Source organism: Castanea sativa, chromosome 8 (assembly GCF_040712315.1).
Source record: "Castanea sativa cultivar Marrone di Chiusa Pesio chromosome 8, ASM4071231v1".
Taxonomy (NCBI): Eukaryota; Viridiplantae; Streptophyta; class Magnoliopsida; order Fagales; family Fagaceae; genus Castanea; species Castanea sativa.
Window position 1 is genome coordinate 29864837 of NC_134020.1, and position 17745 is coordinate 29882581.

The following is a 17745-nucleotide window of genomic DNA, read 5'->3' on the forward strand; positions in this document are numbered from 1 at the left end:
TTGGTTAGATCTTGGTTGGGATGAAAATGTGTTGCCAAATTTGTGCTAATGCAATTGTGGATAGGCCCAATACACGAATCAGTGGCTGTGTGCAACACGAGATACCCAAGTAGGCCAAGTCCAAAGAAGGTTCACCAAGATGCTAGAAAGTTCGTTGAAAATAATCAGGAAACAGCCAGAAAATTCATTAAGCAGAAAGGAAAAGGACAAACAACAACCAGAATTCCCCAGAAAATACCTGAAGAATCCCCCCACGAACCTATAAATTCGCTACGGCACTCTTTCTTCCCATGCCAGTCAGAATTAGCAAGTGTCATTGTAAGCTTTTTCAACAAATAACCACTTCAAACGTTTTCTCTGTACTATAGCTCTTAATTAAGATGTCACTGATTCCAAGCTTCTTTGGTAGCCACCGAAGCAACATATTGGACCCATTCTCGCTCGAGAGTTGGGACCCGCTTAAGGATTTCCCATTCTCATCTGAGCCTCAGTTTGCAAGAGAAACTTCTGCTTTGGTTAACACCCGTGTGGATTGGAAGGAGACCCCAGAAGCCCATGTGTTCAAAGCTGATCTTCCTGGGCTCAACAAAGAGGAAGTGAAGGTTGAAGTTGAAGATGACAGAGTGCTGCAAATAAGCGGAGAGAGGAAAGTGGAGAAGGAAGAGAAGAAAGACACGTGGCATAGAGTGGAGCGTAGCAGTGGCAAGTTCTTGAGGAGGTTTAGGCTTCCTGAGAATGCTAAGATGGATCAGATCAAGGCTGCAATGGAGAATGGTGTTCTCACTGTGACAGTCCCTAAGGTGGAAGCGAAGAAGCCTGATGTCAAGGCCATTGAGATTTCTGGCTAGATTGTGATTTTGGTCCCTCTATAGTCTATACCATAATAATTAGAATAAACTATGGCCTTAAATTGTGATTGCAGCTAATAAATTTAGTACATGTATGTTTCTTTGATAATTGTCATGATTTTTCCCCAAGTATACGCTGCACGGGGAGTATGGAAAAGCTTGTAATGTTTTGAAAATTCAAAGGAATGCAAAAACAGAGTGCTTAATATTGCTGCTTACATTTTCTCCACAAAATAATAATAATAATATTGCTGCTTACATACGTGTATTGTTTCATTGGAAAAGTTTATGCATTTTCTAATATTTGGTAGTATAAAAAATATTAAAGAAAATTATATCTTAATTTAGTATGAAATCGAGTTGTTTTTTGGCTAAAATTGTTGAAAACTAACTCTATTTCAAATAAAATTAAATAAAAAAATTAAAAGATAATATTTTAACTCATTTTAAGTTTATTATCAAATAAAAAAAATGAGAATATATTTGTAAAACTATTCATTTTTCAAAAGTGTTAATGTCAAAACAAATACCTTTTCTTTCTCAAATTGCCAACCTGATCTTTCTAGAAGCAAAGTTCATCAACGTTTTGATCAACCATCTAGATGTGGCTTAGCATTTTTATACGGAAGCCTGGAAGGTACTAGCTAGAGACTATTCATCTATTAAAACAAGAAAAATTCTATGGATAATAACTCAATAAACTTTTTTTTTTTTTTTGGGCGTAAAAATACTACTGTTTAGCGAATCATTTATTACTAAAAATATATAAGCCTAACACATTGGCCAAAAAAAAAAAAAAGTAATAACTTGGTTCCAGGCATCTACAATTATACGTATAATGATTGGCCCATGAACAGTACTATCTAATTACACCAACAATGCCCAAACCCCCTAGAAACTTTGAAACTGATAACCTGGACTCCGCCAACTGATCCTATGTTACTACGAGGCTGTGTTTGGATATTATTTGTTTGCTGAAAACATTGTAGTAAAATAATTTTTAAAAGTGTGAATAGTGCTGTGAGACCTAAATTTACTTAAAAATCTGTGAAAAAGTTAGCTTAGTGGTACGTAAACAGTATTACCAAAACCCACTAAAAAAAGTGAACACGCGGATTGGGTAAAACGCCCAATCTAAACGCACACTAAATATCAATGGGTGTCTCAGGAAACCGGGTAAAGCAAGTGGGTGGATAGGAGAGTAACTGAGAATTTTTGCTTGAGGGAGGTGTAGTTGTGATTCTATTTTTTTTTTTAGGACACAGGCCCAAGTATGAACAAGGATTACGGACCCAATACTTATTGTTTGAAGAGACTGGGTCTTATTCACTGCAGTTAAATGGGGCTGATTATAAACTAAGTTGTGCGCAAGTCACATAAAGCTCCTCAAGGCAAAAATGCGATTCCTCCAAAGTAATAAAATACCATTATAAGTATTTTAGTATCATAAAATAACCCTTTACTCTTACGAAACAAGTAAAATAATTATTCATAATATTCACAATGGGAAAGAGATTGAAATAGAATATTTAAGGCTTATTTTTTATTGTGTAAACATTTAAAAGAGTTCCTTCACTTGGTACCTCGGACGTACTGTTGTGGTACCCCGAACGTACTAGGCCTGTAATCCCAAAATGCTGACTCTCTAAACTATACGATTTTTCTCCATGCTTATTATGCAATGGAGTTTTGTCCTTTTCCTTTACCTCTATAGGTCCTGCATAAGAACACACTATACAATACACATATCTTCAAATAATTGTTATTTTCTTATATTAGGATATACATTTTAACACATATACATATATGTAAATGAATTTCATGAGAATGAGTCAGTCACGAGGATCCTTGCCCCAATTCTCATAGACTTAATACTTTTGCACAAGACTTATGGGATTTGGAACTCAAGTCCAAGTGGCTTTGCTTGGGCATTGCTTTCCAAGATAGTTAGGTGAGGAGGATTTTGTGGGAGAGAGTGATATCTAATGTATGCATATTTTGACATATGTTTCTTTTGAGGCTAAGTGATATTTTGAATGATGTCAAGGATATGGGACAAATTCCTCCACCTTGGCTCTCTTATTTTGTTTCTTTCTTTCTCCTCCTTGCTGGGCTATTAAAGTTCTAATTTGAACCTTTGAACTCTCCCTTTTTTCCTCTATCTAAATCCCTCTTTTCCCCCCTTTTTCTACTATGCTTTAGTGTTCTTTCTATAGTGGACATAGTCTGGTACCCCAGGCGAGGATGTCCTTGGTCTGCTGGGTAAAACCATGTCCTCTAGAACCTGAAAATGTGCATTGGGCAGAGGTTTAGCTTGTTTAGGCAATTATAACTCAAAATGGGCATTTGGCTTTAGCTATAAATAAAAGATTCATTCTTGGAAAGTCAAATGAGTAGGTGGGCTACTCAATGCAATGGATGGCATTTTTGGTTAAAAGTGACAATTGAGATGAAATTATGTGGAGGTGTCATGCAAATGGGGGAACTAAGTTTTTCCATTGGTTCATGTATTTCTAGCATATATGAACCAAGAGAAACCTTCGGGATCCTCCTTTCACCAGAAATCACTCCCCTACTGACCAAACCACTTCTCCCTTACTATCCACTCGGGATCCCACGAGCTTGGACCATGGGTTACAGAGAAAATACTTATTTTGCTGGATTTTTTAATGGCTTTTTTTGCTAGAAATCTAAACATACATCTTGGCTTTCCCATGTGTTAGCCAAGCTCCTCTTCTCAAGGCTTCAAAAGGACACATCAAGGTCCCTAGGCCTTGATGCTCTTCTTACTGCATATCCTCTGACCGAGATCTTTGCTGCATGTCCTCTTATCTGACCGGGATCCTCTCTTTATTATTATTATTATTATTATTATTATTATTATTTCTTTCTCTCTCTTTTTTTTCCTTTTTTTGGGACTTTGGGCCTTCATGGTTCTTCTTAACTTCATGAATCAGGCCTTCTTTTGTTAAGACCCATAGTCTTTCCTTACTTTTCATGGAATGGGTTTTTTTGTGAAATTTTAGTCCTCAACACATACATATACAAAGCTTAATACAAAGTTTAACGTTTTATTATTAGAGTAAGTTATAATTTATAAATATATTGCACATAAAATATAAACTTTTACATATAGTAAATATTTTTAGGAGAACTTATTATCTTTTAAATTATAACGAATATAAAAAATTTGTATTGTTTGATATTAGACATGAACAAAAACATTTAATAAAAATATATTTAGCATCTTTTATCAAAATTATGCTCAGTGAAGATTTTTACTAGAATAAAATTCATAAAAATAGCAAGCTCGCCATTAGGGGGTGTTTTTAGAAATAGTTGTGGCCATTGAATTAAAGGTTTCTCTTTAAAATTAGGCACCAAAACCAATAACTTGGCTGAACATTGGGCAATTTGATAAATCTAGCATGGCATCTAGGCTATAAATTCATTAATTTTAGAAATTGATGCCCAAGTTGTGGTTAATTGGCTAAGAGCATCCACATCAGTCCGTTTAAAAATTTCGTCTATTTTTACACTAAAAACCTACTTTTTCTATTTTACACTACCACATTTTTAAAACACCCACATCAGTTTATCTATTTTACACCTCTATTCTAATTAAATAATATTATTTTTTATTATTATTTATTAATACTCACTCTCACTGATTCTTTACCATTTTACATTTTCAGCTCTCAAGTCTCACCCATTTCACCCATTCCTCTCCTTCCCTCACTCTCTCCATCACAGCGGCCTCACCCAGCCCACCTCGCCGCCGATCCAACTCGCCTCCTCGGCCCTCCACCGATTCGGCCTCCCTTTTTCCTTCGCCCCTCCCTCTCTCCTCCACCACAGAGCCTTCGCCTCCCACCCGCAACTGACAAGCCTTCGCCTCCCACCCGCAACTGACAAGCCTTCGCCTCCCACCCCCAACCGACTAGCACCGATCTCCCTAGCTCCGATCCACAAGCGCTGATTCGCCTCCTACCCCCAACCGACAAGCACTGATCTCCCGAGCTCCGATCCACAAGCGCCGATTCGCCTTCCACCCCCAACTAACGAGCACCGAATTCCCTAGCTTCGATCCACAAGCGCCGATCAGATCCGAGATCTCCCTAGCTCCGATCAGGCAAGACCCACGATTGTTCCATAAGCACTGATCATTCCGATCAAGCTCCGATCTATGTTTGTGTATCTCTGTGTTTTTTTTTTTTCCTGAGCAAGTGTATCTTTGTGTTGATTTGTCTGTGTGGATGTGTTTGTGTGTGGGTGTGTTTATGTGCATTTGAGGAAAAATAAGAAGATGAGGAGAGACGTTTTTGAGCTCAGAGAAGAGAGAAAAAAAAAACGAGCGAACCGAAAATTGATAAAAAAAAAAAAAATGAACGAGCTACAGTAGCTGTGTTTATTTACACGGTTACTGTAGCTCATGGATGAGTTTCCACAATTTTGTACAGCTTTGCATCCATTGATGTGGGTGATTTTTTGGCCAAAATGTGTAAAATGGAGGAATTTTTGTATTATAGATGATTATCCACCAACTGATGTGGATGCTCTAACTCCTCATGGTGTTCTAACAATGGATATTGTTGAATTACTTTATGATTATGATAACTCAAGATTGGACCACCCACCTAAGGCTCTTCTGTGAAGTAAATAGTTGCGCAGATGATCTAACAAAAATTGAAGAGGCCAAGAGAGCAACATAACAAAATATAACATATGTTCACATTTTTTTTCACCACACTGTTTTGTATTGGATTTGATGAATGTGGGTACCTCGAGAGAGTGTCTTGTGATTGTTCCTTTTGTATGATTTATACTTTGTTAGGACATATGTGAAAATTGTTATGTACATATGTCATTTAGAATTGGCTAATCCTTTGACAAAATGCACTTTACTTATAATTGGGTAGATCTAGGATAGTTTAAGTTTTCAAGCAACTTTGTGTTCAAGTCAAGAGTAAAAGCTATGCAAATCTGTTCAAGAAACAAGTGAAGAATTGCTGAATTTTTAAAACTTGACAAATAGCTCGACAGATTGAATCTATCGAGGTTTAAAAGAAGTTTTTTGCTCGAAGCTCGATAGCAGTTCGACAGATAGCCTATCTATAGAGGTTTACGAAAATCAGATTTCTAGATCCGTTTTTCACCCATATCCAAGCTATTTGTGTAGGTTTCTTTTCTCACAACCCTAGACATATATAATGATTATTTTAAGGATCGTCTTGGGGTTCTGCAATTGTTGTTACATGCATTGTGTGACCGAAAACAAAAGTTGTCCTTGTTCATATTTCTCTTGAAGAAGTTGCTGCATTTATACGCCGTAGGGTTTTGTAACCAATGAGCTTTTTAATCTTTATCATGTAAATGAACTGAAGAACTTTGCAGCTAACATCTTTCTCAAGTTGGTGTGTAAGCTGCGTACTGGGATTCGCGCATTGATTGATTAGTCATGTACTAGGAGCCGTGCATTGGAAGGAGAGATTGTCACTAAATTACAAGTCCAATTATGTATTAGGGTAAGGGTTCAATCGTAGATTGGTATAAGGTACTAGGATTCCTTTACTTGTAACCGCTTGTTTTGATAACAGTGGATTCTCGGGAGTGGTGACCTTAAATTCACCCGATGGGGTTTTGCCTTGGTGGTTTTCTCCATTCATAAACAAATCACCTGCATCAAATTTATTTTCTGCTGCATTTAACTTAGTTGGTGATTTGTTTGTGTTACCACGCTTATTACATGTAATTGAATCTAATTACTTAACTTGGCTAATTAATTGATTAATTTACCAAAGGGATCAATAAATTCTTGGCCTATCACAATACCTTAGTATACTTCTGCTACTTTTCTTGTTTTATTCTTTGCTAATATAGTCCTTAAAGAAAATTATGGAACTGTTATTATTTTATGTGATATTCCATTACCAATTTAAATTCCAATTATGGTTTTTTCTTCTTCCTTGATAACTCGTTGGTCCTCAAATTTTAATAAACACAATTTTGGAAGGCTTTTCACAATTTTTTACTAAATTTGTTGAGACATCAAGTTTTGAAATTGCAATATCAAATCCTATCAACGGTTGTGAAAAGGTTTTGAAATTTTCTATGTCCCTAAATTTATGAATTAAATAAATACTTGATCTCTTTTAGAAAGAGAGATGAAGAAAATAGTTGCATAGATGGTCTGACGAAAATTATGACATATGTTCACATCTTGTTTACCACACTGTTTTGTAGTGGATGTGAAGAATTTGGTTACACCAAGAGAGTGCCTTGTGATCGCTCCTTTTGTATAAGTTTATACATAAATTCATTAGAAACTAAATTGTACATGTTATTTATAATTTATTGGTGAATTAAATAGTCTATTTTGTTGTAAAAATTATATATAGTACAAGTTTGGTAAATCTAATTTTATAAATACACAAAAAAAAAAAAATTCTAATTGGTTCAAATGATATATATTTTTTAACTATATTTAAGTTATCAAAATAAAATCGTGAAGGCGGTAAAAAATTTCAGTTGTGGTATTTATTATATGTGGAAAAAGAAAAAATCAATCAAATAGCTCATGAACAAGCTCAAGTTTTTTGAACAAAAAAATAATCTAAGTTTGAATATGTATTATAGCTTGATGATGTGCTCAAGTATGTCCATGTTCAAAATAAACCAATCCTAAACTTTTAATATTTGGCTCGACTTGTTTATAACTCTACTAATACATGCACAACAATTAATAATTTACTAATATGATACTTGAAAAGGAATATTTTGACTACAAAATTTTCTAACTCTTTTTACCCTTCTGGTTTGGATTGCCCTTCAATCTCCTTTTACCCTTCGGGATTGGATTACCCTTCAGTCTTCTTTTACCTTTCGAATTTGGATTGCCCTTCGGTCTCCTTTTACCCTTCAAGTACTACGTCCCCTTTAGGTTTATTATGATGCAACGTCTACCTTGCTTTCCCCTTCAGATTATTACGACACTTAGTCTCACTCCATTTGCTTGTTCTCCACTCATGCATCCCTATATGGAAAGAACTTACACACTGATGAGGTTGAGAATATCACCAGTAAGTTGAAAGCACTCTCCAACTCGACTCAAACCTGCAAAAGAAAACAAAGAGACCTAAAAGAGAGCACCGGTGTGGTGCCGGCCAAAAACCCTCTGAAGGTCAAGTTAGAATTTCTTCTCAACCCTAAAGTGTTAGAGTTGGGTCAAATGTGCGTACCTTTAGTCACGGGGGTTTTGGATGTATTTATAGGGGAGTAGAGTCGGCCTTTTCTTCCTTGATTACCAAGCTCTTTCCTTTCATGATTAAAACTCTTTCCATTCTCGTACCTTCAAGAATTCCTTTCCTTATAAAATTCCTTTGATTAAGGCTAATGTGTAGCGCAAGAATTCTTCGTACTTACGTTTGCGTGAATCACACTCAAGGCCATGTCAGCCCTAATTTCATGGCGTGGTTTAAGGTAGCCTGGAGAGCGATGCATAAATTCTTTCCGTCCGTCTACAACCGATCCGTCCTCTTTAGACCATATTGCCCGTTACCTTAATTTAATCATACCAGCCAGACCGTCATGTTAGTTTGACCCTCATCAGATGCCCCCTCATTCCGTGATACCGTCACCTCTACGAAGCGGTTTCACGGAATGACAGTTATAGTTTCTGACGGACAGGCTGGAAGCTGTCATAAATGCTCAGGGACACGTGGGGAGATTTCAATGGTTGTTTGCTGGAATCGAGGCGTCGCTTCGTTTACCGCGTCGTTCCCTCTATATATATATCACCCACCGTATTCATTTTTACACTTTTTAGGGAATTTTCTGATCAGAGCGCAACCGTCACACCTTTTCAGAGAACAACCGTCTCCTTTGGAAGCCGGGAAGCAACGTGGTGATAACTTTCTCCGTCGCGAGAATCTCGCCGTCTACTTGTAAGTTTCTCTCGCCGTCTGCTTGTAAGCTATCCTTATACAACGTTTCATTCTTTATTTCCCTTGTTGGTCCCGTCGTCGGTATAAATCTAGAGCCTTAGGCTTCCTTTACCCGTCATATGTAGGTGTCAGATGTCTAGTGAGGCGTCAAGTAGTCAATCTTGTGCCCGCGAAGGAGCGGGTTATGAAGAGGTGTTCCCGTCCGATCAAGCAGACCAAGACACCTCCAGCGGGGAGAGGGAACCGTCGACTAGCTCTCCTTCCCATGGGGAAGATGAAGGGCAAGATACGGACGGGTCAGAGTATGACTCGACTGACAACCTGGACGGTGTCGACCCCCCGATCCAATCGGTTATTGGTCCTGACAGATTCAGGGAGTTCATCCTGCTCCCTTTGTGGATGGTGAATGACTTTGTGTCAACCATTAAACCAGCGCACTTCAACACGCTGAGGCAGAAATACCAAATACCCGACACCATATCCATCCGTCTACCATTCAAATCAGAAAAATGTTATTACCGCGGCCTCAAAGACGTCAGTGTCTATGAGCAAATGCTAAAAGCGGGTCTCCGATTCCCCTTAAGTTCATTGCACCGTCGTCTCCTCCAGTACCTAGGTCTAGCCGTCACCCAGATATCTCCGAACGCATGGCGGGTTTTCCTGAGCGTCGAGGTACTGTATGGCGTCATGTCTGACGGTGCTAGACGGTTAACAGTGGAAGAATTTTTTCATTGTTACCGTCCGTCCGAAATCACAAAGTCTAAAGGGATGTACAGCTTTGTACCGAGGAGTCCGGTACTTAGGCTAGTATCCGAGACCCCAGACTCCAACCGTAACTGGAAGGGTCGTTACTTCTTCCTTCGAGGGGATAGCTGGATGTGTCGCCCAGGCGACGACGACTACATGCCGGTTGATAAAACGTGGGGTATAATGCCCCCGTCTGGTACGAGCCCATCTATTCATTAACCGTCATTTATTTCATGAATTTTCTCTTAACCTTTTTTTTTTTTTTTTTTTTTTTTTTTTTTTTTTTTTTTTTTTAGCGAGGGACTGTCCACCTATCTCGACCGAACAGTTTGGTTTCTTAGAGAAAATTTTCCAAAAGACAAAGTTGTCTGAACAGACCTGGTCGAAGCTCGTCACCTTGGACACGTTGCATTGGTATTGTGACGGTCCTGAACCTACACCCGTCGCCAGAAGATACGACACAGGTGTACGCAAATGTAAGTGCTGGAATCCTTCCGTCGATAATTTGGCTTTATGTTGCTTTTATTGACCGTCTCCCTTTGCAGAAATGGACGATGCTTGGAGACGGGCGCTCATCAAACAAGCAGCCAAGAAGAAGAAAGGGAGCGATGCTTCAAAGGCAGATCTGTCACTTTCGACACTTAAAAGGCCATCCGTCGAGAGGTTGGACCGTCATTCGAAGAAGCAAAAGATTGTGACGGGTCTACCTGCCGGTCAGGGGTCCAGCATGACGAAACCAGCCCCTAAGCTTGGAATCGGCAAGGGGAAGGGTTTTATGACCAAACCGGACCCCGTGAAGGAGAAACCCCCCGTCCTGCTTCGCGAAGACCCCCAATATGCTCTCCGTCGTATAGGTTCCATCATCACCGATGACGATTATGAGGACTTGGGGTACCATGCCACCAAGACCATGGGGGACTCTTGTCTGTATAGCTTAGCCCAGGTTAGCTTCCGTCATAAGCCCATAACTTTATTTCGTTCTTTACCGTCGTGAATTGATTTCTAATCGAACCGTCGCAGGGTGTGTTAATGGCCAAGGGCTTGTCAGACCGTTGCCTGGCTCAGGAAAGAGCCCTTGAGCGAGTTCGTGCTAAGGCAAAGGTGACGGGGGAAGAGCTGGACGAATTGAAGTTGTGGAGGGTCCGTCATGAGAAGAAGCTGGCGTTCTCCGAGCAGGCTCACAAAAACTTAGAGAAGGAGGTGGAGCTGCTCAGGAAGAAAGTGAAATCTCATGACGACGACATTCAGCAGGCAAAAATTGATGCCGTCAGAGAATATCGAGATTCCGACGCACTTCTGACGGAGCTGGGTTCCTCCTTTAATGACGGGTTCGATGATTGCTTCCGTCAAGTGAAGGCATCGTTCCTTGACTTGGACTTAGCTCATATAACCATAGATGCTGAGGCCCGAACCCCTGCTCACACCGTCGATTCTGAAGGGATTGAGGAACTCTTTAGCGAGGTTCCAGATGAAGACGGGTTTACTAAAACTATAGAAGAAACGACCGTCACTGAGTCTGTCCAGCCGTTGCCTGAAGTTCCTGAGGAACCCGTCATTGTTAAAGATTAGTTTAATTTGTAGCTATAAGTAACAAGTTCATATTCTGTATTCTGTTAAACTCTTTCGGACTCCTTTTTGTCGAACTGTACGGTATCATTTGTATTTCTTCGATAATCCATTAATATTTTGATCTGTCATTTTATGCTTTGGTTGATATCTTCAGTGTGTCTTGGACTATCCGTTCATTTTGATTGAATTTTGCTTTTTTGCTTATTTATTCAACTCTTCAGTGGATCCGTCCACATATGGTTTTTGCCCTTTAGAAAAACCCGTCCACTTTGTGGACTTGTATATTTTTATCTTTTCATTATCCATCCACTTTGTGGACTTGTAGGTTGCTCATTCGTCCACTTTGTGGACTTGTGGGTTGTTCATCTTTTGGGCGATCCGTCCACTTTGTGGACTTGTAGGTTGTTCATCCTTTGGATGATCCGTCCACTTTATGGACTCGTAGGTTGTTCATCCTTTGGATGATCCGTCCACTTTTTGGACTCGTAGGTCTCTCATCCTTTGGGTGATCCGTCCATTTTGTGGACTCGTAGGTCTCTCATCCTTTGGATGATCCGTCCACTTTGTGGACTCGTAGGTCTCTCATCCTTTGGATGATCCGTCCACTTTGTGGACTCGTAGGTCTCTCATCCTTTGGATGATCCGTCCACTTTGTGGACTCGTAGGTCTCTCATCCTTTGGATGATCCGTCCACTTTGTGGACTTGTAGGTTGTTCATCTTTTGGATGATCCGTCCACTTTGTGGACTTGTAGGTTTTTTCAACAGCATGCATTCCGTATTTTCTAAATAAAAATTCCTCTCATAAGTTGAACAAACCAGATTGTTAATGGAAACGAAAACATGAGTAGAAAAGTAAAAGCTATGGCTTTTTAAAAATTTAACAAAAAATTAGGCAGTAGATATCGTCTTCTGATTGCTGTACTATTGGTAGTACTTCTTCAGGTGCTCCGTGTTCCAGGGATGGCCCAACTTCCTTCCGTCTAACGTCTCTAGGTAGTACGTTCCTTTCCTGTGCCATAAGATGATTCTGTACGGGCCTTCCCAGTTGGGACACAGCTTTCCTAAGGATGCATCCTTCGTAGCACCAAGCACTCTTCGTAACACTAGATCTCCAACCTTGAAGTCTCGGCGTCGAACCTTGGAGTTGTAGTGTTTCGCCATCATGTCTTGGTACCGTGCCAGTCTCTGGGCTGCTATTGCCCTAACTTCATTGAGAAGGTCGAGCTCCAAACGTAATGCTTCAAAATTCTTGTTCTCGTCATAGCTTTCCACGCGGTAACTCGTCAACCCCACTCCTGCCAGTATGAGGGCCTCAGCACCAAACGCCAATCAAAACGGTGTCTCTCCTGTTGGCGTCCTTGCCGTTGTCCTGTACGCCCATAGCACACTTGGTAGTTCATCTGGCCATATGCCTTTCGCCCCCTCGAGTCGGGTCTTGATAATTCTTAGCAAGGACCAGTTCGTGACTTCAACTTGTCCGTTGGCCTGTGGGTGCGCGGGCGACGAGTAGTGGTTCTTGATTCCCAGCTGAGAGCAGAAGTCTCAGAATGCATCGTTGTCGAATTGCTTCCTATTGTTGGAAACGAGCACTCTCGGGATCCCATATCGGCAAACAATACTTTTCCATACAAAGCCGCGAATGTTCTTCTCCGTGATAGTTGCAAGGGCTTCGGCTTCCACCCACTTGGTGAAGTAGTCGATGCTAACCACCAAGAACTTCAGTTGTCTTGCTGCTATTGGAAATGGGCCCATGATATCTAACCCCCATTGTGCAAATGGCCATGGGGCCGTTATGGGTGTGAGTTCCTCCGTTGGCTGTCTAATGAGATTGCCAAACCGTTGACACTTGTCGCAAGCTCTGACGTACGTATGCGCATCCTTCTGCATTGTCGGCCAGTAGTACCCTGCTCGGAGTAGCTTGTGCACCAAAGACCTTGATCCCGAGTGGTTTCCACAAATTCCTTCGTGAACTTCCCTCATCACGTAGTTGGCTTCGTCATGGCCGACGCACCTTAGATACGGTCGGGAGAATCCTCTTTTGTAGAGGATGCCTTTAATCAGTACGAATCGGGCAGCCTTAACCTTCAATTTTCTCGCGTCTTCCCTGCTGTCTGGCAGCTTCCAGTCCTTGAGGTACGCCACGATCGGAGCCGTCCAATCGTCCTTAGTGCTTAATTCCTGTATCCGAACGTTATCTAGTAGTGATGAATGTTGGATGAAGGACAATACCTGTTCTGGGGCGATCATGGGTTCGGCCGAAGCAGCCTTAGCGAGTCGGTCTGCCTCTTGATTCTCTTCTCTTGGGACCTGAGTTACCGTGAATTGGAGGTTACTTGCTAGTTCCTTCACTTCTCCGAGGTACCTTCTCATACATTCGTTCCTGCACTCATAGCTCCCATTAATTTGGCTGGCTACGACTTGAGAGTCGGAGTAGACTACTGCCTTCCTTGCCCCAGCTGCTATCGCAAGTTCCAATCCTGCCACCAGGGCCTCATACTCTGCTTCGTTGTTCGTAGTGGGGAACTCTAGACGGATCATGCATTCGATCTTATCTCCTTCCGGTGCGTGGAGTACGACTCCGACTCCTCCCACATGCTTATTGGAGGACCCGTCTATGTGAATTCTCCATGTGGGCGTCTCTTCTACCCCCTGTTCCTCAGTCGTAGTGAATTCGACGATGAAGTCTGCCAATATTTGCCCTTTCATTGCTTTTCGTGGCTGGTATCGGATATCATACTCACTCAACTCAGTCGCCCATAAAGCCATCCGTCCGGAAGCTTTAGGATTATTCATTGCCCTTCGCAGGGGCTGGTCCATTAGGACTATTATGGGATGTGCTTGAAAATAGGGCTTCAGTTTTCGTGCCGCGGTTATAAGAGCGAAGGCAAGTTTCTCCATCCGTGGATATCTCTCCCCTGCACCCCTTAGCGCTCGGCTTACAAAGTACACAGGCTTCTGTATCTTCCCTTCCTCCCTGATGAGAGCCGCACTTACGGCTGCTGATGAGACGGCAAGGTACATAAACAATTCCTCCCCTGGTGTGGACGGACTAAGCAGCGGCGGGGCAGAGAGATATGCTTTTAACTCCTCAAAGGCCTTTTGGCATTCGTCCGTCCATTTGAAAGATCTTCTTAGTGTTTTGAAGAAAGGCAGACATTTGTCCATTGCTCTTGATACAAACCTGTTTAGAGCTGCAATCTTCCCCGTCAAACTTTGCACCTCCTTCACCGTCCTTGGAGGAGACAGCCCCATAATTGCTTTCACTTTCTCGGGGTTGACCTCAATGCCCCGTTGGGACACCATAAATCCTAGGAACTTTCCAGCGGTTACTCCGAATGCGCATTTGCTTGGGTTCAGTTTCATTTTATACGTTCGAAGAGTGTTAAAAGTCTCCTGTAGGTCCCTCAGATGATCCGACACCTTTACACTCCTCACCAGCATGTCATCTACATAGACCTGGACGTTCCGGCCAATCTGGTGCGCGAACATTTTGTTCATCAATCGCTGGTACGTGACTCCTGCATTCTTCAGTCCGAACGGCATCACTTTGTAGCAGAAAAGCCCTTGGCTTGTCACAAACGATGTTTTCTCTTGATCTGTTTCCTCCAACTTGATCTGGTTGTACCCTGAGAAGGCGTCCATGAAGCTCAACAACTCATGTCTAGCGGTGGAGTCCACTAAGGCGTCAATGCGTGGGAGCGGGTAACTGTCTTTAGGGCACGCTCTATTCAGATCCGTGAAGTCGACGCACATTCTCCACTTCCCATTTGACTTTTTGACCATCACCACGTTCGCCAGCCAGTCTGGGTAGTATACTTCCCGTATGAAGTTTGCTTCCCGTAGCTTCTGTACTTCCTCTGCTGCGGCACGATCCCATTCGAGGGCAAATACGCGCTTCTTTTGCCGAACTGGAGAGAACGAAGGTGACACGTTCAATTTGTGGACAATGACTGATGGATCTATTCCTGGCATGTCATCATGGCTCCATGCGAATACGTCTTGGTTCTCTTTGAGGAACAGCAGAAGCGCATGTCGAACCATTTGGTCTATCGAGGTCCCTATCCTGGTGGTCCGGTCGATCCTTGAATCGTCCAGTTGCACCTCTTCCAATCTCTCCACGGGTTCTGCTGCTGTTCTCTGTTCTTCGATGTTCATTGCTTGTACATGGTCATCCATCTCCATCATGGCCACGTAACATTCCCATGCGGCCACCTGATTTCCGCGCAGTTCTCCAACTCCATGTTCGGTGGGGAACTTGATCATTAGATGGTAGGTAGAAGTGACGGCCTTCCATGTGTTGAGAGTGGGTCGTCCGAGTATGGCATTATACGCTGAGGAGCAATCAACCACTAGGAAGGACACATCCTTGGTTATTTGCTGCGGGTAGTCTCCTACCGTCACTGACAACGTGACGGATCTTAAAGGATGGACCTGGGTTCCCCCGAAGCCAACGAGGGGTGTGCATGCCGGGACCAGTCGCTCTTTTGCAATCCCCATCTGTTGGAACGCGGGGTAGTAGAGGATGTCCGCCGAGCTTCCATTGTCTACTAGAACTCGGTGGACGTTGAAGTCCCCGACCTATATACTAACCACAAGGGCGTCGTCATGAGGGTGGTGAAGGCGCTGGGCCTCTTCTTCAGAAAACTCGATACTGGAGTCGTTTCGCCGTATTCTTTCAAGTGTAGAGCCCGTTGACTGGACATTTTGTACTGCCCGTAAATAGGTCTTTCTGGCCCTTTTAGACGACCCCGTTGGAGTACTGCCCCCTATTATCATCCGTATGTCCGCTACCGGTGGTCTGGGACATTCGTTTTCCCGTCTTTGACCCTGCTCCTGGGGTTGATCCGTTCTCTCTTTCCTCACGAACCTCTGCAACCTTCCTTGCCTGATGAGGGCTTCGATCTGTTGCTTCAGGTCATAACAGTCCGTCGTATCATGGCCGTGGTCACGATGAAAGCAGCAGTATCTATCACGTGGCCTTTTGTTCGGATCTCCCTTCAATTTGCCCGGGAATGTCAGGGTCCCTTCATCTTTGATTTGCATTAATACCTGGTCAATCGGGGCTGTGAGGGGGGTGAAACTCGTAAACCTCCCCGAAGGTGGTTTGGATCTCCGATCTTCCCATCGATCTCTGGTTCTTGCCGTTTTTCGTCCATCATCTGGTTTCGTATCTTCCTGTCTTTCCCTTTTCTTTGGTTTATAGTCGTCCCTGGCCAATAGGGCATCCTCCGCGTTCATATAATTTGTCGCCCTGTAGTATACATCGGACATAGTCTTTGGGTCATTTTTACATAGAGAGAACAAGAACTTACCCTCTTATAACCCGTTCGTGAACGCTGTCACCAATATCTTGTCATCTGCGTCGTCTATCAAGAGGGACTCCTTATTGAAGCGGGCTATATAGGACCTTAGTGTCTCGTCTTCGCGTTGCTTAATACCCAGTATACAGGCAATTGACTTCTTGTGACGATGGCTTCCAATAAAGTGTGACACAAACTATGCGCCTAACTCCTTGAAAGTGCCGATGGAATTTGGTGTTAGCCTTTTGTACCAATCCCTTGCAGGTCCTTTCAAAGTAGTGAGAAAAGCCCTGCACATTATCTCATCCGGTACACCCTGAAGATGCATTAGGGTTCGGAAGGACTCCAAGTGATTCACCGGGTCCTTAGATCCGTCGTAGTTTTCCACATGGGGCATACGAAATTTCGGAGGAACGGGGCACATGTTCACCAAAGCCGTGAAGGGCGAATCCGTTCTGTGGACTAGGTCGTCTAGGTTGCTGGATACCCGTCCCTTAAGGGCGTTCATCATCGCATCCATGCGTTCCCTCATCTCCTGCATCTCAGCGGTGATATGAGGTGGCATGGAGTCCAAAGCAGACGGCGGGTTTGTCTCCTGCCGCTCCTGTCTTGTCGGTGCGGTGCTACCTTCAGGCCTGACGGCATCCCTCCCCTCCGGGCTCGCGACTTCCTGGTCCTCCTGTGGTGCACTTTGGCGTGCGGTCATCTGCCGTAGTTGCTCTTCCAAGTCGTTATTTTGCTTAGTGAGGCGCTCGACAGCAGCAGCAAGCGTCCAAACTTGTCTTTCTAGCGCTGTAGCATGCGGTTCTTCACCCTGATCGTTGACTGTCGCCATTGATCTGGTGAGTACCATGCAACTTTTCGTCTTTGGAATAGAGCAAAGGCTGAATCAGTTTTCCTTTCACTCTCGTTTCCCACAGACGGCGCCAACTAATGAGGTTGAGAATATCACCAGTAAGTTGCAAGCACTCTCCAACTCGACTCAAACCTGCAAAAGAAAACAAAGAGACCTAAAAGAGAGCACCGGTGTGGTGCCGGCCAAAAACCCTCCGAATGTCAAGTTAGAATTTCTTCTCAACCCTAAAGTGTTAGAGTTGGGTCAAATGTGCGTACCTTTAGTCATGGGGGTTTTGGATGTATTTATAGGGGCGTAGAGTCGGCATTTTCTTCCTTTATTACCAAGCTCTTTCCTTTCATGATTAAAACTCTTTCCATTCTCGTACCTTCAAGAATTCCTTTCCTTATAAAATTCCTTTGATTAAGGCTAATGTGTAGCGCAAGAATTCTTCGTACTTACGTTTGCGTGAATCACACTCAAGGCCATGTCAGCCCTAATT

The 17745-nt window shown here is 42.6% G+C and overlaps 2 protein-coding genes across 2 annotated transcripts; one reads left to right on the forward strand and one right to left on the reverse strand.

The window, feature by feature from the left end:
• The first annotated feature begins 218 nt into the window (after positions 1–218).
• Positions 219–1044, forward strand: LOC142606732 (18.5 kDa class I heat shock protein-like). Its single transcript, XM_075778070.1, has one exon. It carries the CDS (start codon positions 381–383, stop codon positions 846–848), a length of 468 nt encoding a protein of 155 aa, XP_075634185.1. The 5' UTR covers positions 219–380; the 3' UTR covers positions 849–1044.
• Positions 1045–12650: 11606 nt separating this feature from the next.
• LOC142606168 (uncharacterized) lies at positions 12651–15263 on the reverse strand. The gene is made up of 3 exons (XM_075777562.1): positions 14881–15263; positions 13425–14340; positions 12651–12791 (listed from the first exon to the last, which is right to left on the reverse strand). Exons 1-3 carry the CDS (start codon positions 15261–15263, stop codon positions 12651–12653), a joined length of 1440 nt encoding a protein of 479 aa, XP_075633677.1.
• Positions 15264–17745: the final 2482 nt, after the last annotated feature.